The sequence below is a fragment of the Syngnathus acus genome, chromosome 19 (assembly GCF_901709675.1).
Source record: "Syngnathus acus chromosome 19, fSynAcu1.2, whole genome shotgun sequence".
Classification (NCBI taxonomy): domain Eukaryota; kingdom Metazoa; phylum Chordata; class Actinopteri; order Syngnathiformes; family Syngnathidae; genus Syngnathus; species Syngnathus acus.
The window spans coordinates 4573551-4595032 of record NC_051103.1 but is presented as its reverse complement, the minus strand read 5'-3'; the positions used below and the strand labels follow the sequence as shown (position 1 = coordinate 4595032).

Genomic DNA, 21482 nt, shown 5'->3' with positions numbered 1-21482 from the left:
GCCCCCTATCGCGGTTCTGTGTTAACTACGCTTTTAATACGTCCCTTATTCAACATACATTATTGTTTTAATTGCTGCAATCGTGCCAATTTAATCAAGCGGTAATAGCCCTAAAATAGAACTCAAAACCTGGACACTTTTTTTGACATTCTTTACACTTTTTTTGTTTGTAAAAGTCTGTGGAAACAGTAAGGAGTTGTCAATGAATGGACAAATTATGTAATATGTATGATATTGAAATAAAAATAAACCAGACCCAGCCAGTAACTTTATTCCTTTTATTTTCCTACTCATATGCTCACTGCTTACTTTTATAATTTCTCTTTTTACAATGACTGAAATGATAGTATTTACCCCAAGTACAGGAAATATTCCAAACATAAAAATAAAGCATTGTTTTAACCCATACTGATATAATTTATACATTTATTTCGCAAAATATGACTATGTTTTACAATTTCTTCTTTCTACAATATTTCATCTTTCCATGTCATACAATAAATGTCAAATCATTCACTACGCATAGTGATGGTGGTGCCTGGAATTTTCTTTGGACACTGGAAGTGAGCATGGGAGTCAAATCCACAAAAATGACAATTGATATTTACACCAAAGGTTTTACAATTGATGATCTAACAATGTCGTGTGTGTGTGTGGTCAGTGCTTTTCCTACCAGGCCTGTTTATAGGCAGTGTTTTAGACTAGCAGAGTGATTTTTTTTTTCCTGTTCGGATGAACTGGGGTTATATTAGCACATATTTACTTTTAAAGAATAAAATGTGGTTAAAGTGCAATCAGCTCTGCCCAAAAAAAGAAAGGAATGTTGCATGTCACTGTTTAAAGTATTAGTGCGTCAACCATCACTCATGCTCAGCAAGCTGGCATCATTCCGTGTCCTGTTAGTAAAATTGGAATCACTGAAGTCATTCTCAAAGTGTTTCAGAACAATTTGAGAACCACATCTGTAAAAAAAAAAAAAAAAGTTCCAATCGCAGTGAAAGTGAGAATGTCAGTAGCCTGAATATTGAAGAAGTATACAATGAAAATCGGTGTTTCCATGCAGTACCTGACTCCAAACGGGAAGACGACTCTAGAAGTTGTATAGCTATGAGAAAGACCCTCGAGGGGTCACGATAATATACAGAATACCTCAACTAATAACCTTTTGCAGCAAATTATTACGAACGAGCTGAGATGATACGCACATTTCTTAGTCACCGTAAATTCCATATTGCCTTAAAATAACAAAAAAGAATAGATGATGTCTTTGTGTCACATATTGAATAAATATCTGTGTGATTCCAAGAGAACATAAACTGTACACGCTACATGCTAGAAATGAATATAGGCAGCCTCAGCAATTTTTCCTCACCATAGGAGATGAGAAAATAATTTGTTGGTGTTATTCCCATCTGACTAAAAAAATACCTACAATCTAGAATGAGCGTAGAAAAAACTTTACAAGTCATTTACATCCAAGGCCATATTCCGAGGAGTGGCAGGTAAAGCGTTGTGAGTGACAAAGTGAGCATGAGGACATTTTGTGCACAAAGCAAAGCTGGACTTTTTTTTTTTTTCCCCACCCCAGCAAGATTTGAGACTTACTCAATTGTTCATTTGTCCACATGGGTGCAGCATCCGTGTGCAACGTGGGTGAAAGAAAACTTCAAGGTCGGCTCTTCGGCCGAGTCCACGGTTGACCTTGAGGCGCGACTGCGCGAACTTAGCAAAGTCTTTTTCGATGAAATGCGGCAGTTATGATTGCCTCGTAGGTTGGTCATTGCGTGAGCCCACACCTGAGCGTGCTTTAAATTCCCGCAAACTTGTCAAATTACATTTTGATCCCTTGGACAAAAATATATAAAAACACAATATAAGCAAAAGAAAATTTAGTGCAAAGTGCAACCATTCTACTCCAGTATAAAAACCGTTTGAGTACGTATAGAACTTATTAAATCGTAACATTTTTCCCGCTACAAGTGCACAATTAAACCTTATTCGTAAACTGCACTCATCAAGCTCTCTCGTTATAAATGCTCAAACGGTTTTCCATACTCTTCACATATAACCAGTTAAACTTCTTTTCAGTCTCGACAGTTTCATTGACAGTAATTCATAAACACTCAGCAAGAGAACGCTGGAATCAGGTGGGAGCTGTTTTTTTTTTGTTTTTTTAACACTGCGGAAAATTATCCATCACCACTTCATTGGCGTGAAAACATTTTTGATAATTTTTTTTTTTACTTGGAACTGTACTGTGAGATTTGTGTAATTTTCCTTCTCACTTTCCATCCCACCTGAAGACCAGGACCCTTGTTTCATTGCTTAAAAAAAAATACAAACAGAAACAAATGATGCAATAACTCACTAAGGTCCTTCATCAATAAAGAAAAGAAAAATAAATCAGACCAGTGCTTCATCCTCACGAGTCAGCAGCTTGGTACAAGAATCCCGACGCTTCCGGTTTACGTTTGATCACCTCTGCGTTTAAGGCCTTCAAGGTATACAATTGTCCTTCCTTTTGAAGTTCAAAGTTCAAGGATGGGGGCGTTCATTCATGCAGGCTCAGGTTCCTCTGACCAAAATACATGGAAGTCACCAGAACCTGAGGAGCGCTTGACACGCACGCACACACACACACACAAATATCATAATGTTCTATTATGGTGTTGGATGACTTGTTGCTATTCTAGATGATGAGGTCACTGTGTGGCTTTCTTGCCCCGCCATCTAATCGGAGCCTATTTGACCTCAAGGATGGAGGGGTTGGACTCCATGATGGCCACGATTATTTTGTCAATGTAGTCCTGGAGTCTGTAGTTGATCTCCTCCTGTTTGTGGACGGCCTCCATCAACTGTGATGCACATGAAGGAAGTTCAGAAATGGAGCAAGACAGAAGAGTGATTCAATTTTAACCAAGTCGATCACCTCAGAGCGGGACACCGAGTTGATCTCGGCCGCCAGGGAGTCGGAAAAGGAAGCGGACATCAGGCTCTTTGCTCCCTGGATGCTCAGGTTGATGATCTGGCCGTTCAGCTCATCGTTCTGCTCCTTTAAGCTGCGGTTGTCCTGCGGAGGGAGTCGGACGGTGATAGCGGAGAAAAAAAAAAAACGGAAATAAAAGAAATTTCTACCTGTTTGAGTCGTTTGATCTCCTGTTCCAGTTCTGCTTCCCGGGTTCGGGTCTGATACTCCTGCAGTCCGGCGCTGGGCGAGCGGCCCCGTTTTGCTTCCGCCTCCAATTTGTACAACTGCAGATGCTCCAGTTGCTTACGTAGGTCCTCAATCAACTGCAGGAGACAGACAGACAGCGGTTATTAGGAGTCCGTTATTCCCCGAGCGTGGACAAAGCGGGTCCACCTCCTGCGTGCTCTCTTTCTCCTTTTGGTTCTGATGGCGTTCATGGCTCAGCTTGTCGGCCATTTTCTGTCGGGTCTCCATCTCATCCCGCCATTTGTCGTTCGTGACGTCTACCTCGTCTTCCAGCTTCAGCTTTTCCTGCGAAAAAAAAAAAAAAAAAGCGAAGGCCGAGATCAACTGGGATGTTTTCGATGGACAGCGGTAGGAAAATAACTTTTACGCTAACCTCTTCTAGTCTCTCGATGTTTGCTCGTAGGCAAGGAACGCAGGACCTCAACTCGCTGTTCTCCTCCTCCAGCTGCTGCAATCTGTGGAGCCGATGATACAAAGCATTGTCAAAATTGTGGCTTGCAGCTCAGTGCCACATGGAGGCAGTATAGAGCCAGTTTACATTTTGACTTACTAGCTGGAAGCAGGATCATAACAAAACATATTCTATGTACCTGGACTGCAGGTTTTCCATCTCCAGACCTCTTTCCCTCTCCAGCTTGCTCAGGGCCTCCTTGTGGCGCCGGGTCTCGTGCTCCAGCTGCTCGTCGGCGAGCAGCTCCTGCTCCTTCAACTGCTCCTCAAAAGCGTTGGCGCGGTGCACCAGTTGGAGGTTCTCCTGCCGTAAGCGCGAGTGCTGCTCCCCCGAAGTTTCCGACTCCTTCTCCAGCTCCGCCACGCGACGCTCAAGTAGTAGCATCTGCCGAGAATTAAACGCCGACGATTAGCGTGCGGATGTTTGTTTGAACGACACGTGCGGCTAATGTGCGACGGCTCGCCTTGTCTGTGATGTCATTGTCAGCCAACTCAAGGATGTCACGGGTGAGGTCGCTGACCGTGTCTAGCGTTATCGAGTTGTTCTGCAGAAGATGTCTAGGAGCAAAACATAGCTTAACGTCACGCTTAGGCCAGATTGAAAAGATCCAAAATCTGCTTACCTTGCCACCTTCTTGCTGGACAATCGTTTGCCAGAGCTGGAGGAGGAGAAACAACAACAGGAAAGTGGTCAGGAAGAGAAGACTGATAAAGAAAGGAGACACCATTTTGTTATCACTGCCATCGCTGCTTTGCTAGCGGAGGATCCCCCACTGTGGAGCAAAGTATTCTAAAACTATCAAAAACAAAATACTGAAAACACAAACACTCCGGAATGGATCTGGAAAATGCTTTAAATTGATCAAAAAGGTTTTTTTTTTCTAGCACCATTTTACTACCAAAGGCAGATCAAATGGGATTTTCGGGGGGGGGGTTAGCGTAACTCCGCTACTGGTCCAGTAATCCTGGATCAGCAAGTCTTTTCTAATCAACTTTTTGAAAAGCTTCATTCAACGTGTAACTCAAAATGTGAAGCGGGAGAGAACAAAAGGCAGCCAAAAAAAAAGCCATGACTCACCTGTGATATCTGTTAAGCGTTTTTGGGAGGAGCCAAAATATATCATATTGATGCTATGTGTGCGGGAACAACAAACACACGGGACGGGAGCATGCGTGTTATCTAACACACCAGCGCAACACTGCAAACGGTGCCACAGAGCAGACGAGCGTTACCTAGTCATCTCTAGGAAATTGAGACGGGTGGAGAGGTCCTCCAGACGACTTATTTGTTTGTGACATTGGCTACAGAAAAAATCCAGCGCCTCCTCCTTGAGGAAGCTCTGAAAGCAGTCTGGGAGAGGAGCGGGTGCGCTGGAAGAAGGAGGGAAGGAAGAGGACGAGAACGGAAGTGGTGAGTGACAGACAAGCAGGGGGAGGAGGGAGGGGGTGAGTTAAGGTGTGGAAAAGACCCATGAGGTACTTCAGAGGTAGGAAGACTCCTTGAGAAGGATGTCGGGAAAGTCAGTGTGGAGGAAACGTTTCCGTCCGTGTTGTTTTGCATTCTTGCTGCGAAATGTTCGAATGAATCATTTTCAAAGCCAAAAGTAAAAATGATGTATTTAGAACGACTAAACCGATGTAGCCAAATTCTTTAGCGGTCGTGATATTTAGGAGTTCATCCACTTGTGTGTGGGCCGCCACTGCTAAGCATGACGCATTCGCACCCGGTGGGTGAAATCTGTGGGTTGCACTTGTTTTGGAATCATTTTTTTTACACTTTTCTCGTCAGCGTGGCTTGTCACAAGAGACGATAAACTATGTAGCGAATATTTATCTTGCCCTTCGCCAGAAAAGATATCTTATCATGTTTTGACCTTAGCGTCTCTAAAACAGGGGTGGGAAAACTTTGGTGTTCACATTTCATGGATAAAGAAGTGCACGCTAACTAGCTTATTTTCATAATAAAACAATCCATGCTTGTTTTTCTATTTATCAAAAGTATACACTGTGCTAATGTATTTATTTATCGCTTATCAGGACTGATTTAACACATACATTTCCCTTTATGGCACAATGATGTTTCCACGTCGTTACTAAATCAAAAGCGTACCTCGGCGAGAGCAGAGCGGAGACATCGATCTGCTGAGGGCTCTGTGCCAGAGAGCAGTCGAGGGCGACATCGGCGCCCTCCTCGGCGCTTTCTTGCAGGAGCTCCGAGGTGTTGCTCTCCCCGAAATCTTCAAAATGCTCCTCCTCGCCACCGATGACCGCCACTAGGGAGGGGTTGTGTAGCTCCGAGTTGAGCGAGAACCTAGCCATACACAAAAGTCATTTTTAAATTCAACAATGTATTGTGAAATAGAAAAAAAAAAAAAAACACTGGACAGGCAGAAGAGGAACAATTTTACAATTCAGTCAAGTGCAACTAATCTAGCCACAAGAACAGCGGCAATCTGGACAAGTGGCTAATCTGCTAATTCACATTAATCCTAAATGGCAGCTTTGCCTGAAACAAAATGCCCGTTGATCTTTATTTGAAAGCTGAAAAGAGAGAAGCCTTTTCCTGTTTTTCCGACAAGAGACCACGAGAGCACTCAGGATGACCAAATCATCACAAATCAAGTGTTGTTTTCCTATCTGAAGGCCAAGACGGGTGGGTGTTAAAAGCACTTTCAACCGCTCTAAACAAATATTAGACTAAGCCAATTCACAAGCCACTTACCCTTTACCCGAGTTCTTGGAACATCTTCCGGAATTGATCTCCCTCACGCAGAGGGTGGACGAGGGAAGAGAACGCATCGCCAAACGCCCTCCAACGCTCTGGCGAGAAAGCCGAGGAGCAACTGGGGCTACGACCCCGGCCAACCAAAGTGGAATCCTGAAGTCTTACGATTTAACTTCAAACAAAACCAAAGCTTCCGTGAGACGGTCTTGGTAAGATGTCAGGCGAGGTTGTCCATCTGTGCGTCACAGTAAACGGAATGGGGGCTGGCTACGGATTTGAGGCTAACCAACGGTCATCAGACAGTCCGGCCGATCGACCGAGGGCCAAATGTGTGTGGGCACATAACACTTAGACGGACGGGGAGTGGTTTGGGGGAGGCTAATCCTGTTACAGTCTTAATCCCCTCCTCAGTGCGTACTAGCATGCTAACCTGCTCGGCTAGCAAAACCTTAATCAATTTAAAGACGGTGCCTGCTAGTTAAATGAGAATCTCATTGCCTGCGACTTTGCATTCAATCTGATGAAGGAAAAAAAAATGCCAGAAATGAATCAATAGATTTTTATTCTAGCCATGAGGTTCAACATTTGGCAAGGATGAATAAAAGTCAGGAGACATCAGGACTTTGGAAGTGTTCCTGAACGGACAATGGAGGAAAACGGCTTATTCCGAGAGAAAGAAAGAAAAAAAAAAATAGGGGAAAACAACAAAAGTGCTGAGCTCAACACTTCCTGGAATTCAAGGTTGGAAGGCATCCGTCATCCAGGCAGATCACAAAGTCAGCACTTGTCATTTGGCCTAAACACTATCCAAACTGGAGACGACACATTTTGGAATAAAATATCCAAAGGGTGAAAAAAGAAAAAAAAAAACAGGACAAGTCCAAATAAATTGCACCTGTTACTCCAAACTGCCATGAACTTTTTTTTTTCTGTGGTCTTATCTCAAACCTTTCCCAGCCAAATAGAACAAACTTGTTTAACAAAGTTGGAAGGATCTCTTGAGAAAGTGCTTCAGCTTTGGCTAGCGTGAAAACTTTGCTGGCCATTCAGGAAAATGGGATTCCAGAAAGTGCACAAGAATAGCAACCTATTCCTTCCCATTAATCTGCCCGTCTGCTGACCCAAATAGAACTCGAAGTCACTTACCCGGGACGACTGGCGCGGACATCACATGACCACAGCCAAGGGTCACTGAACTTACTAATGGAAGCTTAACCTTTGGCTCAGTCATGATGGTTGTTCAATCACATATGACCAAAAAAAAAATGGAACAAGCAGAAAATGTTTTAACCAACCTGTTTATGGCTTCTTCGGGGTCATGAAGTGCCGCCTCGATGCCGCTGTCCGTGTCCACATCCTCGTGCATCTCGGGGGGCACGAGGGCGCCCGTGTCCTCGTCCGTGAAGGTCTCGCATTCGCTGTAGGTGCTCTCGGAACCCAGGTAAGCGCTGTCCGTCACCTCATTTTGCTGCGGCCACACAAAAAAAATCATTAGTTTCAAAATCTAAAATGCATCAGAAACATCTTTAAGCTAGCCACCATGTCTAAAATCATTCTCCTAGGACAGGAAAAGCCGGCGTGCCATTCCAGCATCCTAAAACGCTTTCCTCTTCTCCACTGAGACAGAGCTGCTTTGAAAAACGGAAAGTACTGTACACACACGTTCAGGTCCGCTGGGTGGTCAGGGGGGGAGGAGACCAAAGTCTATAAAAGTTAGTCAGCAGTAAGGTTCCGTCACCGTGACGACGACGTAATCTTTCTTCGGCTTTTACAATGATTATGAATCTACCATATCTCAAAGTGCACATCATGAAAGTGTTACGTAAGCGTTCCAGTCGTGCGACCGCATTACAGGTGGCCGTTGATTTTAAAATAAATGTAAGCATTTAATTAAAAAAAAAAAAAAAAAGGAGGAAAATGGGGAGTGAAGGGGAAAAACTGGGTGGAGAGGTCCTTGCCCCTCGGCCGTACAGCGTCACCTCGCTTGTTTTGAAAGCAAACAGTGGCGGAACAGTGCGAGCATTGAGGAGGCACTCTCTTTTTTTTTTTTTTTCTTTTTCCCCCCCCAAAGTGGAAAAACAAGTCGGTGGACACAGGTGGTGGGACTACTTCAAAAAAGATGCAGGACGTTCAAACGTTGCTCACAGCCAGCAGGCAAGCGACAGACACAGCAATCGCCTTGGATCAATAATTAACTTTGGATTAATGTTTGCTTTGATTGCGATCACTCTACAAGGTCATTTATTATACAATTATTTTAAAAACCTATCTTTAAAAAAAAAAAAAAACTATATTTCTTTGCCAGCAAAAGGTGAAGGCAACACTAATTATCGCACTCCACCGTTCAAAAAAATGCACAACGTTTCCATTTTTGCAGAGGCCAGCAACAATATGGCGGTTAAATATACAAACGGAGCACATGGTCAGGAATGCCAGATATGCGAACCGCAAGTATAAAAACAGTCCGAGCTCATGTAAGACTCTTTTGTGATCCGCCCGATTCAATATTTGTCAAAGAATCCTGGAAAGCTCAGCCTGCCAGATGCTACTCAATGTCAGCCAAAGCAGGTTGTTTGGTGTTGCGGAATATTCTCCGAGCGGTAATGATAGCTTGCTCGGTTGCGGCGGCAAGAGTGAGAGTGCACCGACAGTTCGGTTGGTTACCACGACGACAGGAAGTAGCACGTGACCACTGCTCACCTCGTCGTATTCTTCCGGACAACCGACGGCTCCGTCGCCCGGGCTGTAGTTTGCGCTGTACAGCTGCGGCTCGGGACCTGCGGATAGGAGAGGCAACACGTGTTTCATAGGTGTAAACATGACATCATTGTGCAAAGGAAGCTCTGCAAACACGGTACTTTGCTATTAGACCACTTTAGTAAAGGTGGCAAAAAAGCTCCTCATGTTGTTTTCAAAATAGCGCAACACGGGCATGACTGAGATTCCTGAAGGTGCATTTACAAGCCAGCTGTGTCTTTGGCAACCAAAAGGAAGAACAATAAAAAAAAAAAAGAGAGAGAAGGGGGGGAGCTCTAAAATATTTAGGCGAACAGGACTCTCTGCCCTCTCCGACATGCCCCGAGTATTGGTGGAGCTCAAGCTTTCAAGTGCATGTTTTATTAATGTCTCAGGGTAACCAGACCTATTCAACCTGGAAAGCGCTGGAAAAGTCTAATGGCATCAATACGGTTGAGTGGATTGAGCCGAGCGATGCTTTGATGCATCGCAGCAACAATCTGGTGGTAATATTTCTTTTTGATTGATTTCAGTTTACCTTCAGAAATTAGCATAACTTTACCACAACAATGCGTTTCACTCGCCTCCATTGCCGATAGCAGAAATCCCTCGGTGGAAGTCTTCAAAGCTGATGACTCCCAGACCGCTGGGATCCAAAAACTTGGTGAGATCTTTAACCTGAAAAGCAGAAGCACAGCAGAATATTCAGAAAATGTCACAATATCAAAACAGACAAATATGTGCTTGCAAAAATATTTTTTATGCCTGTGTTGACCCCACATGACCCTTAGAGTAAAAAAAATAAAGAATGTTATGTGCAAAGTGCATCTAAAATAATATCTGCATACTAATGTTACGTAAGAGCACCTACATACTGTATATTCTATCAGGCGGTAACCTAGCAACAAGAGCATGCTGGAGCACCTCGGAAAATAAAAATAACATAAATCTGGAGCAATCGGTGTTGGGTAAAAAAAATAAAAAATAAAAAAGTGCCAAAACTCCAGGGCCCATCACCAATGCCAGCTTGATAGTGGCCTGCCTTTGATTGCAAACAATCAAAATGGACGCCCAAATAACACACCACCGCACAACCCTGCGATTATCGTACAATCACATCACGTATAATTTGGTATCAGTTACTCTTGCGAGCAAGCTGATCTGCTGAGCGGTGTTGATCTCCGACTCGAGGCGGCTAAGAAAACTTACGCGGCTAATAAATTCCAACAGAGATCAATTTAACATTGTTTTGTGTGGAAATCAATTCTTAATCCGACGAGTGGATTAACCGAAACTATCGTTTCCCTTATGACACTGTGAAATATTCAATACTAACACAGACAGCCCCGAGGAGCCATCCATAAGTAAACATTTTGGTCGGCCGAGCTTCGAGGGCCTTGTGGTTTTTCTCGTTCCTCTATTTGTGTCTAATCAGTGATGGGGCACGCCTCAGTGCACCCCCCCCCCCCCACAGCACTTATTCAGGAGTTTCCCTTGGGGGGGTGCTCACAATAGTTTCCTTTCCAACGCACTGATCAAATGATCAATGGGTTGACAGATAAGCTGAAAGCAAAAGAGAGGGGGGGGAAAAATAGTTCATACAGTCGCGACAAGAGGAGCTAAAAAGGGGACAGTTCAGGCCAGTGAACATTCCATTGCGGATTAGAGGGGCAGCACATAAAAGCAGGGGGGGGGGGGGGAGGCAGGCTGGCTCAAAGTGAAGTTGGGAGTGTCAACGGACAAGCCAGTTGCCGCCACAATACGGCTTGCTGCGGCTTTTGTGCACAATTGGGGTCAAAAGCAGCGAGCGTGGCGGTTAGCAAGAGGATGAAAACATTTGAAAGAATCTTTTTTTTTCGCAACAGTAGTAACGGTACACCAGCATGCTAACTTTTTTCATGGCAGTAGACTCTGTATTTTAATATAATGGCTACCTTATTCCCGAATAATTCTGGAGAAAAACATTTGCATGCTCAACAACGGGCAAGTAGGCAAATACCGAGCTGTTGTCTTGCCGCCTTATTTGCAAGAATGGATTAAGTCAAACAAACGTAAAAGTCACACACATAGTTGTTTTGCTCCAATTAGCTTAAGCTCAATGTTGAAATGTAGACCTGAATATACTTCAAACACTCCTAGATTTGTCTCTTTAAATTAAAATGAGACGGGGGGGACGCAGTAAATGGTTGAGGCTCATGCATGTATATTTCACAGGAGATTATGCAAATATTATGCAAATGAGAAGATAAGCGTTTGACATACGGAGGAAATGCCTGGCCGATGCAAGCAATATGTTTGACGTATTTAGATGATAACCCAAATCCTCACGCTGGGGGAAAAAAAAAATAATCCCGCGATGATTTGAGTCATGTGACGCTGAGCTGGCAATAAATACACACAAGTGACATCCTACCGTGGAAAGGTTAGAAGCTACTTTCTAACATCTTACCTGATCGGCGCCATAGGCGGTAGCAAACTCCATAAACTCCTCAATGCGAACAAATCCATCTCCGTCCTGGTCTAACGCATCGAAGACAGTTTTGAGAGGCGAGGCATCTTGTTCTTTTGCGTTCACAGCCGAAACCATCGGCAGTGAGTCATCTCCCACCATCTTAGAGAGGGAAACAGTCTCCACACTTTGCTCAATCATCCATCCAGATTTTTCAGGACAACTGCTCAAATCCAGGACATTAAAATCCTGTTGATTGTTAACAGGAGCAGTTTCCTCATTTACTCCCTCCGGCGGATTTAAGTTCCACGCTCCATCCAAAGACATCTCCTCATTGGCTTGATGCTCAGCCGTGGAGCATATTTTGCTTTCCATCAAATCTTTCGACGTACTTTCCACACAGAAGCTCCCGCGGATGAGGTCACCGTTGGTGAAGACATCCTCAGCTGGAGAGTCTGTCAGCGACCAAATCACAGGAGCTGAGTCACTCTGGTCTTGGAGAGCTAAAGTCCTGAATACCGTTTGGGTGGCATCCTGGGTCGGATCCAGCTGTGCACCTGTTGGATGGTCGCTGTCAAGTTCTAGACCATCTAAATCCAATAAAGATTCTGAAGGACAAGTTGGTGATGTGCTGCTGTGGTTACGTGGAAGACTGTTCTCAGGTAGCTCCTGCGGGGTCAAACTACTGTTTACTAGCGGAGCTGTCACTTGATCTAGGAATAAACCTTTGTCTCCAGTTTCACGTGACAAAGTCACCCTGCTCTGTACCGGAGCCTCCTCCTGTGACACTCCTGGCAGTCCTTCACTGACATCATGTGACACACCCAATGATACTGAGGCAACACAAGTCTGATCTTCTGAGGGAGGAGCTATGGAAAGAAGTGAATCTCCTGGGTTTGATTCAGAATCCCACTTGGATTGGGAAGACAGTCCCGGAGCGCTACTGTTGATTATTATCTCAGTCTGTCCGTTGAGGGTGTGAAGAGAGGCCTCCTCAAATGCAAAGTTTTTTCCAACCACATCAGTAAGGTTAGGAGAAAACAGCCACGAGAGCATGAAGTCACTGGTTTCATCGGGTTCCTTGTTTGCTTCCGAGGGAGGAGAAGTCTCTGAAGCAGTGGAGTGGCGGTCCTCAAAAAACAAATCTCCACAGGGATAATCGGAAATATACAAAAGTTGATCCAACTCTACTGGAGTGTCCTGGTAGACTTTGTTCATTTCACTTTTCTGGGATGTCAGATTGGGGTCGCCAAAATGCAAACCTGTCTGCCCGCTGTTGTTTTGACACAGGACACCTCCATTGTCTGAGTCCAGGGTGAGAAATCCAAGAGGAAACGATTGCTCCGATTCCCACTGCGCATGCCCCAAAGGGCTAGACACCACCGTGGGTTCCATCTATTTCAGCTCAAAAACAAACTCACATTCCATATTTCATCTTATAATAACTTCATGTTAATGCATCCTACTTGCGTGTGAAAATGTTTAGCAAAGCACTAAAAAAAATTACTTGACAGATCAGCAACCACACTCACCGAACGTAATAGCTAATATAAAAGTCATTTTTAAATGTTTACCTATAAGCCATGTTTAGTTGTCAAATCTTTAAGCTGGTTTGACTCACTTGGTGCCTTTCGGGCATGGCAGGTTCCACGCATGGCTTTTCCAAAATCTTGCCGTCCCAGCCCAAACATCGTCAAACGTTTTAGTTGAGAAGTTAGCAAAAAAGACGTGAGAAATACTTCGGCAGCGAAACAAAAAAAGCTAGCAAGTATTTTGTCAACATTATTAGCTTAGCCGATCACCTCATCGCGTCCCCTCGCGAGCGATTCCAAAAAACGATGAGGGCGTGGGGGGGGGATAACAAACCGTTTCCAAATTGAAATATTATTCCACACATTGGCGTTTAAATGGCATTGCAACGAGAGTGTCAAGCGTTTATCCTGGAAGAAATGGAGGAAAAAGAAAACACTAAGAATAACTCCTCCTTTCCAGCATCCTACCGCTCCCCTGTCATTGGCTAGCTGTCGAGCTAGCCCAAATTAGCCTGTTCGCTCGCGACCAGGCCAAACGATCCGTCCGCCATCCAAGTCCTTGGGGAAATTATTGGATAAAAAAAAAAAAAAAGAAAATCCGCTTCAAAGTCAGTTTGTTGTCTCCGTCGATGCTATGTACCTTTTTAGTTTTTGACGACGGAAATCCACCTGTGTCAAGACTCAAAAATACGGCCAACCCACGCAGACCGTGCCAAATCGGCTGATTCCTACCCCCAAAAAAATCTTCCGCACAAAACGCCTCCGTGTTCCGATTAGATAAAAAACGGATTAAATGACGAGAATATGTTCCATCGTTGTTGTCACGTACGAGTTGTCTCTCGCATCAGCATCCCGACCCTCCTCCCCTTCTTCCTTTCGTCATCCTCCTCCTCCTGTCGCCGCAGACACGCTGACGTCTGACGCAAGCGTACAAAACACTCCGCATTGTCACTTTTTCTCCCCCATTAAGTTGGTATTCCCAAAAAGATTTACGAAATCTCCATTTATAATCCCGTCTTTTTTAGTTTGCATATTTATTGCTCAAATGAAAGCGCAGAATATGACTTCATATGTTTGATTAGCATACATTTTACGAGTAATATATAATGGTGAATTAAAAACTACAATAAATGTATAATAATTCGTAGGAAATAATAGATTCCAAGACGTCAAATGTACCAGTTGAGTCATCATTATCAAATGAAGAAAATATGGCAAACTTGTAACACCCTCAAGAATTGCACGCCCTTTACAAACACACAAATATATCAAATTTTTGTACACTAGATTTGATTTCTGCAATATTGTCAATAAAACGACAGAAGCGCTTTAGGGTGGATGCGGAAGATGCATCGTTTTTATTTGTGGTGTTATAGCGCCCCCACGTGGTATAGATCACTATTGACTCTCCGATTGAATAGATATGACTAAATAAATAAATACATATATCGTGAAACAATTAACAATTTCCCATAATTATGAGCCATGGCATTGTGGTTGGGAATCACTGCATTTAAGCACCCAGAGCGGCTGGATCATTCAGGAAAATACTACATAATGGAATCGATATTAAATATAATTTTAATTTTTATTAAGCAGCTGAACATGACATGATGCAATGTGAACACAAGTGTACATGAAATGCATAGTAACACAATAAAGGTTAAAAGTGTTGCATGACAAATGCTGGCATTAATATTGAGGATGTTAAATCTGCATATTAAAGTTGAAGAAAATGTGAATGTATTTCTTTTAAATATGTTTATTTGCAGTATAACACTGACAATATTAAGCACAAATACTAATGTATATCAGTCTCCAATCGGTAGCCTGAATCAAATACTGCGGGCGTTGGGGTAGTGTTACTGTTTTGTTTGTTTTTATTTGTCTCTCTTTTCAGATGACCAATAACCTGGAAAAAAAGAAAGGAAATATTTTATTTGCTGTGTGACACGCAAGCAAATTGAAGAAAAAAAAAAAAATCATAATTGGTCTGAAAATAATGAATGTACAAATGTATCTTTGTTCATCTCTATGACAGCGATTTATAGTGACAGGCAGAACAATTCCATGCATAATTTTTCTATTAGATGGCAGAAATTACAATTAACCTTAACTGCCTGTGACATTTATTTCCGCCAAAGAAATGCATTTGCGTTTTGGAAAAGCTACACCTCCTCCTACACACCTGGGTCAGGAGGAGGACAGTAGAACCCCGGCTCAGAGTTTAGCAGATTTAGAGGAGGCTATACCCATCAGCCTGGAGACGTCGTTGGCTGAACTCAGCCACGAGCCGCCGTCAGCCACCAAAATGGCTCCGGTCACGTAGGACGAGGCCCGGCTGGCTAGGAAAAGTGTGCAGTGGGCCATCTCGGTTTTGTTGCCTGATCGCTGCAAAGGAATGGACTGGAACAGACCGGCGGTCTCCCCACTAGGACCACCTAAGGAAAAAAAAAAAGAAATTTTATGTTGAGGTTGAATCCTGCATAGAGAAGGATGCAAATTTCTTTACCCAGTCTACGGAATCCCTCTGTGCCAGAGATAGGACCAGGGGCCACGGCGTTCACCCTCACCCCACTGGGTCCCCACTCCACAGCCAAATGCCTGGTCATGGCATCTAGGAATAGGAGGAAAAAGCAGAAGAGGATTAAGATTTTTAAAGAAGTCACATTTAAAGAAATCTCACCGTTTGCAGCCTTGGCAGATCCTGCATGGACCTGCAGCGCTTGTCCCCTGTAGCCAAGTGTTGCAGAGATGTTGACAATGTTGCCTCCATGATCCTGAAAATTAAAAATTAGACTCTCATAGTAATTTAAATTCCAAATTGAATTATTGACTTCACCGTAGTGGTGACCCCTGTACCTTGAACCACTTCTCATAAACAACTTTGCTGGTGTTGAAGGTTCCCATGGTGTCTATCTCCAGAACAGTCTTGAAGGCATTGAAGGAAAGAGCAGAGGCAGGACACAAGAAGTTTCCGGCAGCATCTGTCAGATAACGCCAAATCTTATTTTGTGTTACGTCAGAAAAAAACGCCGGTAACCTGTTTCAAACAGCACGACCTTGACATGCAAAGATAAAAGAAAAGTTGATGATTAAGCTGAAATCTTTCATATTTGATCTTTGTTCCTTGTCCTACTCATCTTACTGTTAACAAGAATGTCTATGCGGCCCATTTCTTTGAGAGTCTCATCCACAGCCGCTGAAATGCTCTCAGGTTGCCTCACATCCAAGCACAACGGAAGGCAGCGTCGTCCAGAAACGGCGGAAAGCTTCTTCGCCGCCTGCAAGAGACACAAAAGCATCAGAGACTGACATTATGGCAAAGATGATTGCAAGATTACCTCAGTGAGCTTGTCTTTGTTCCTGCTGGCGATCACCGTGTCACAGCCATGTCTGAAAGAAAAGACAACAACAAAAATGCTGGGAATTTGATGTTTTTTAAACTTATATTCCATAGAAGCTAAATTGACGACTATTTCCCTCACCTCATGAAAATCTCTGCTATCCGGAGGCCAATTCCTGATCCACCACCTGTGATAAATGCTACCTGATCTCTGAAAAGAAAAGAAAAAACGAGAGTAACTTTACATCATGCCAGATTTCCATTGTTTACTTTCATCCAATAAAGTACTTGTGGATTACTTACTTGAGCAAATCTGGGCTGTAGATATGAGTATATGAAGTCAGGCAGTCATCAGAAGCAATATCTTCAGGTAGCAGGTCACAGAGTCGTTGTGGTTCTGCCATTCTAGTAAAAAAAATATGGAAAGGAATTTAAATAAGAATGCATGGATGTACACAATGATGTACTGTAAAATGTAATCAACAGTACGGTAATTACATCACTTCGAGGCATATGGCTATTTTGTAATGATTAAAGCAGTTTTACAGTCGTACAGAATCTTATTTTTATACTACCATTAAACTTTTAGAAGCAAAACTTGGGTTAGCATGTTGGTTTTGTGCTATGCAATGAAAGTATGAGCTAACTTTAGCCTATGTTTTCGTTACCTGTCGAAGGGGAAAAAAGGCCAGGAAAGTCGAAAAGAACTACGAAAGATTTAAAAGACAAATTATCGAGCTTAGTCTGCCAGTTTGTCTTAAGTACGCGTTTTTTTTTTTTTTTTTACTTTTGTACCTTGGACGCTAGTTTTCGGCGTCCGTTCGCAGGGCATTCTGGGAAATGAAGTCTACAAGGGATGCGTTGCGAAAACAAATAAAATATACTAAAATATATTTATAATTTCTATATGATTGGGTGATGTCATTTTGAACGACTTTACGTGTTTATTTAATGTTTTACTTTACTACATTATATTTGATGAACATTTACACTTACATACATTTAAATATTTACATCAATCATTGAAAAAATATTATTGATTTGTCATAATGAGTTATTTTAATATGCTATAAGATTTTCAGTGTAGGTTCTGTTGCGCAGGGCTAGAAAACTGCTCTTTAATACAGTGGGAAACTATTGATATGTATTAGATTAATTTCTTGATGACCACTAGGTGACGCTGCTAGACAAGTTATTACCAAATTGGGCTCGTTTTGCAGCAACTACATTACTTACATGCATATATTCTTTATCCTGTGCTAGAAAGGAATAATATTACTGCAGCTTAGTTAGCAATGGTATTCTGTGTTTGGTCGGAGCTCAGTGAATTAAAGCATTAAATAAATCATGACCCGCAAAGTCTTTAATTCTTCACATTCATTTATTATTACTGTAGGTTTTAAAATAAGTAATAAAATATTGTTCATGGGTCTATGTTACATTTTTTGTTGGTGTTTTGGAGGGGGCTGGAATGGATTAATGGCATTTCCATTCATTTCAATGGGGAGGTGGCAAATTTGTACCTCAAGGCACCGCTGTGGTCCATATCGCTGCCGGGCTGAGACAATATAACAGACGTGCTACAACCCCACAGTGCCAACAACTGGTCCTGGGTTCTGTCCATGTGTCTGTTGACTTAGTGCTGGCAGGTCAGCCTGGCAAGGATTGCTGGACTGTCCATCATCCTCCTTCAGACCCACCAGCCTGCTGCTGATCTCCCACAGCTTGCGAGCTGCCTCCTCATCCATGGCCTGGGGAGCTGGCTCCTTTTCCGTCAACACGTCGTAGTAGCGTCCCGTCGCCCCCTCTAGCTCATCCGCCACAGCCAGGAAGACGCTGGGCTGGGCCCCCAGTTCGGGGTTCTTCACCAGCATGGAGAAAAGGGGACCTGGGGGGGAAACATTGGCGAGTGTTGTTGATTTGAATTTTAAATCGATCCAAAACTGAGCCCCTTCATGCATTTATTATTTTCAGTATTATAGCCATTTTTTTTTTTTTTAAATCAAGAATTCTGCTGTACTCACTGAGCACCGTGGTGGAGAATTGGGATTGGTGCAGCCCGGTGTGCCTGCCAAGCTCAGTGGAAACAACGCCAGGGTGCACAGCATTTACGGTGACTCCTGTGCCTGTCACATACAACAAGGAACACTGTTGACAAAACATGGCGGACTAAAAGTAGCGATACACAAAAATAAAAGCAGTACTCCTCCCACATATGCTGCTTAACTTACCTTGTAAACGCTTGGCCAGCTCTCTGGTGAAGAGAACGTTGGCAAGCTTGCTCTGACAGTACGCTTGCTTAGTGTCAAACTTTTTCCTTTCCCAGTTCAGGTCTTCGAAGTCTATCTTTCCAACGAGGTGGGCAAGTGAGGACAAGTTGATCACTCTGCTGGGGGCGGATTCTTTTAACCGGTCCAGCAGAAGATTGGTCAATAAGAAGTGGCCTGGATGGCACAGAAGAATCACTCTAATTGGCTTTGATTCAAAATAGTTCACCACGTCTCATTTCCATCCATCAATGCATTTTCTACTTTTAACTTACCTAAGTGGTTCACTCCAAATTGCATGTCAAAGCCGTCCTCTGTTTTCCAGGCGGGACATCTCATGACGCCCGCATTGTTTATTAGTACATCCACACGCTGCTCCTCTGTAAGACAATATCATGTTCAAGATTTCTATTTTTTTTTAACTTTTTTTTGGTATGTATGTGAACTGACTTTCTTTGATTCTGTCCGCAAACTCCCGTATGGATTTCACGGAGGCCAAGTCAAGGTGGCAGGCGTAAACATGAGGATTTAGGGTGTTGCCCCGGATTTCTTTTGCGGCCGCTTCGCACTTCTCCATGTCTCGACATCCCATAATGATCCGGCCCCCTGACCATAAAGAAAAGTGAGGGAAAGCCAATAAACACTCGACAATATGTCATTATAACATTTAGGTATATTTTTGAGGTTCCTAATCGCTAATTGTGACGTTTCTATACCTCTCTTGGCCAGTTCTTGTGCCGTCTCTTTGCCGATCCCTGTGTTGGCCCCTGTTATAATCACCGTCTTCCCATTTAGCTTGGCTTTGCTGGGACACCGACCCCCAGTCACGTGGTTCCTGGAAAAAAGAATCAAATCAAGATTTGATTGTTCTTTTTCTAGCATATATTCCATGAATCTAAGACAATGCCAAATGAAATGCATATGAAATTCATGCATAGCATTAAAATCCACACAATTACGTTTAGTCTTTCCTGGACTGTAATGTGTTTGACTTGGTATGACGAACAAATCGAAAATAATTCATATACAGTAAGTCAGAGTACTGTATGAAGGTAAACAGTGCTCATTCAAGAGCTACTCACTTCAGTAAGACGGCACCTCCAATAACAGTTCCAAAGACAGAAACTGGCAACCACATATTGTTCATTGTGCATAAATATATTCTACATAAAACGTTTTGAGCAGTTTGCTCAGCTGATACTGCAATGTACACAACACAAGGTTATGGGTCGCTTGCTTATGACGTCATTGGCTTACCTGGCATCATGGGAATTGTAGTCTGATTGCCGGAAGGCACTTTCAGAAAGTAATTAATAATAATAACAATAATAATAATCATATAATAATAATAATAATAATAATAATAATAATGATAGTGATAATAATAATAATAATAATAATGATGATAATGATAATGATAATAATATTACTCAAGTTATTTCCATAGCAACATAGTAACCAAAAGCTGTTGAAGAATCTTTTAGTAAAGAACTTGAGCTTGTATTCTGTAGCTCCACTGATGTTTATAGGGCAACGAGGACCCAAGAAGCAATTTCAGGAAGGAAGATTTGGGAACAAGCAAGAAATAAGGCCAGGTAGAAACTTGAAGCGACACACCTAACGCGGCAAACTAGGCCATGAGCCCGCTGTGTGGCAAAAAGTAGATGAAAGAGTGGCCAGAGCAGAGCAGCCTGTTTCTATTATATCTGTTAATAGTTTGAAGGTGTTTTATCCCCCTTGGTGTGCTTGACCTTCAGTGTCCCCTGCTGCCAGCGTGAATGCTTGACCTTCCCTATGATTAATAGCAGCTCTGCTTCTGTGCTAGCCCTGATCACACAAAAAGATAGTCTTAGCAATTTTTCTACAATACAGTAGATGCATCTGTTGTGATCCTCTTCTCCACTGAACGCACATTCATTCACTCATCGAGTGAATGCATTTGTAAGAACATAAATTGAGAGGAAATACTTTTTATGACATATGCCGTGTGATTTCTTTGGCAGCCAGACACCTACTAATGATCAAAATTGCTCTTCCAGGTCATTCCTGTCATGTCCAAGCTGTCTCATCTGTTCATCTTAGCATCATCTTAAACAGGGCTGGCAGGAGTGCTGTTGTTCATCATGTACAGTTAAAGGGACATGCAAGTCCTGTGAATTAATTGTCTAATAAGGACAGTTGGCAAAGCCACCGCGTGAAGTGCTCAAGCTGTTGAATTATGCAAGAGTGGAGCAGCTTGCTCCTTTTCGAGAGCTCAAATCACTACAATAACCGACGTAGGTTGATGACTTTTTTTTTTTTTTCCTTGGTAGTGTTCCGTAAAACTTTAAATATAAAATATGGCAAACAATGCATTTCTCAGTGTAGTCGTGGTTTAAATTTGGGGAGGCACTAGGACCCTGAGCATGTGAGCAGTGCAGAGGGCGAACAATGAAGAAAAGGAGAGTAGTGAGGACCAGCACAGGAGAAACATCAGAGCCACAAACCACATTCCAACCTCACGGCCGTCTTCCTTATCCCCGAGACACACGAACGGAGCGGAAGTCATCAACCCCGGATGTGCAGGCTCCTTCTGTCTCCTCTGTCTTTGTGAATGACTGGGATTGAAGTGGGTCATGCAGGATCACTGGAGGAGCCAAAGATAAACAGCCCCCCCTTCTGCCGGAGGAGCGATGATCGGAGCTCGCACACCTCAGCACCCAGCATGATGCGATCGCAGCATCCGCCTCCGGACAAGTCATCTCAAAGCCTTTCAAGGAACAG

At 43.1% G+C, this 21482-nt stretch overlaps 3 protein-coding genes across 6 annotated transcripts; all 3 read right to left on the bottom strand.

Moving 5' to 3' along the window:
• Positions 1–264: 264 nt before the first annotated feature.
• On the bottom strand, positions 265–13982 carry rab11fip3 (RAB11 family interacting protein 3 (class II)). The gene is made up of 14 exons (XM_037277792.1): positions 11575–13982; positions 9710–9803; positions 9090–9166; positions 7685–7857; positions 5775–5975; positions 4898–5035; positions 4288–4323; positions 4129–4222; positions 3805–4049; positions 3588–3669; positions 3362–3499; positions 3136–3291; positions 2930–3070; positions 265–2855 (listed from the first exon to the last, which is right to left on the bottom strand). The coding sequence occupies exons 1-14, from the start codon at positions 12967–12969 to the stop codon at positions 2742–2744; spliced, it is 3084 nt and encodes a 1027-aa protein (XP_037133687.1). The 5' UTR covers positions 12970–13982; the 3' UTR covers positions 265–2741.
• Positions 13983–14671: 689 nt separating this feature from the next.
• On the bottom strand, positions 14672–17277 carry decr2 (2,4-dienoyl CoA reductase 2, peroxisomal). 2 transcript variants are annotated; one of them, XM_037277951.1, is made up of 10 exons: positions 17121–17277; positions 16756–16857; positions 16595–16663; positions 16451–16502; positions 16255–16390; positions 15969–16093; positions 15793–15886; positions 15619–15723; positions 15295–15547; positions 14672–15018 (listed from the first exon to the last, which is right to left on the bottom strand). In XM_037277951.1, exons 2-9 carry the CDS (start codon positions 16854–16856, stop codon positions 15327–15329), a joined length of 903 nt encoding a protein of 300 aa, XP_037133846.1. In that variant the 5' UTR covers position 16857; positions 17121–17277; the 3' UTR covers positions 14672–15018; positions 15295–15326. The 2 variants fall into 2 exon arrangements, with proteins under 2 accessions (XP_037133846.1, XP_037133848.1); XM_037277953.1 differs by having other exon boundaries at positions 15359–15547.
• A 537-nt stretch (positions 17278–17814) lies between these two features.
• On the bottom strand, positions 17815–21361 carry LOC119138128 (retinol dehydrogenase 13-like). 3 transcript variants are annotated; one of them, XM_037277910.1, is made up of 7 exons: positions 21206–21361; positions 19436–19554; positions 19170–19325; positions 18995–19099; positions 18684–18896; positions 18477–18578; positions 17815–18340 (listed from the first exon to the last, which is right to left on the bottom strand). In XM_037277910.1, exons 1-7 carry the CDS (start codon positions 21334–21336, stop codon positions 18033–18035), a joined length of 1134 nt encoding a protein of 377 aa, XP_037133805.1. In that variant the 5' UTR covers positions 21337–21361; the 3' UTR covers positions 17815–18032. The 3 variants fall into 3 exon arrangements, with proteins under 3 accessions (XP_037133805.1, XP_037133807.1, XP_037133806.1); XM_037277912.1 differs by having other exon boundaries at positions 21217–21359; XM_037277911.1 differs by lacking the exon at positions 21206–21361 and adding an exon at positions 19802–20050.
• Positions 21362–21482: the final 121 nt, after the last annotated feature.

What these genes read in the sequence shown, in the direction of transcription:
- LOC119138128 (XM_037277910.1), bottom strand. Translation starts at nt 21,336, where the DNA reads ATGACCCACTTCAATCCCAGTCATTCACAAAGACAGAGGAGACAGAAG. An exon ending in GGCCGTGAGGTTGGAATGTG is followed by an intron (nt 19,555 to 21,205) that starts GTTTGTGGCTCT and finishes TCTTTTTTCCAG; the next exon opens with GAACCACGTGACTGGGGGTC. An exon ending in ATTCTCCACCACGGTGCTCA is followed by an intron (nt 18,341 to 18,476) that starts GTGAGTACAGCA and finishes TTTCCCCCCCAG; the next exon opens with GTCCCCTTTTCTCCATGCTG.
- decr2 (XM_037277951.1), bottom strand. Translation starts at nt 16,856, where the DNA reads ATGGCAGAACCACAACGACTCTGTGACCTGCTACCTGAAGATATTGCT. An exon ending in CATAGACATTCTTGTTAACA is followed by an intron (nt 16,094 to 16,254) that starts GTAAGATGAGTA and finishes GTTATCTGACAG; the next exon opens with ATGCTGCCGGAAACTTCTTG. An exon ending in ATCTGCCAAGGCTGCAAACG is followed by an intron (nt 15,724 to 15,792) that starts GTGAGATTTCTT and finishes TCCTATTCCTAG; the next exon opens with ATGCCATGACCAGGCATTTG.
- rab11fip3 (XM_037277792.1), bottom strand. Translation starts at nt 12,969, where the DNA reads ATGGAACCCACGGTGGTGTCTAGCCCTTTGGGGCATGCGCAGTGGGAA. An exon ending in ATGGAAAACCTGCAGTCCAG is followed by an intron (nt 3,670 to 3,804) that starts GTACATAGAATA and finishes TCGGCTCCACAG; the next exon opens with ATTGCAGCAGCTGGAGGAGG. An exon ending in ACATCGAGAGACTAGAAGAG is followed by an intron (nt 3,500 to 3,587) that starts GTTAGCGTAAAA and finishes TTTTTTTCGCAG; the next exon opens with GAAAAGCTGAAGCTGGAAGA.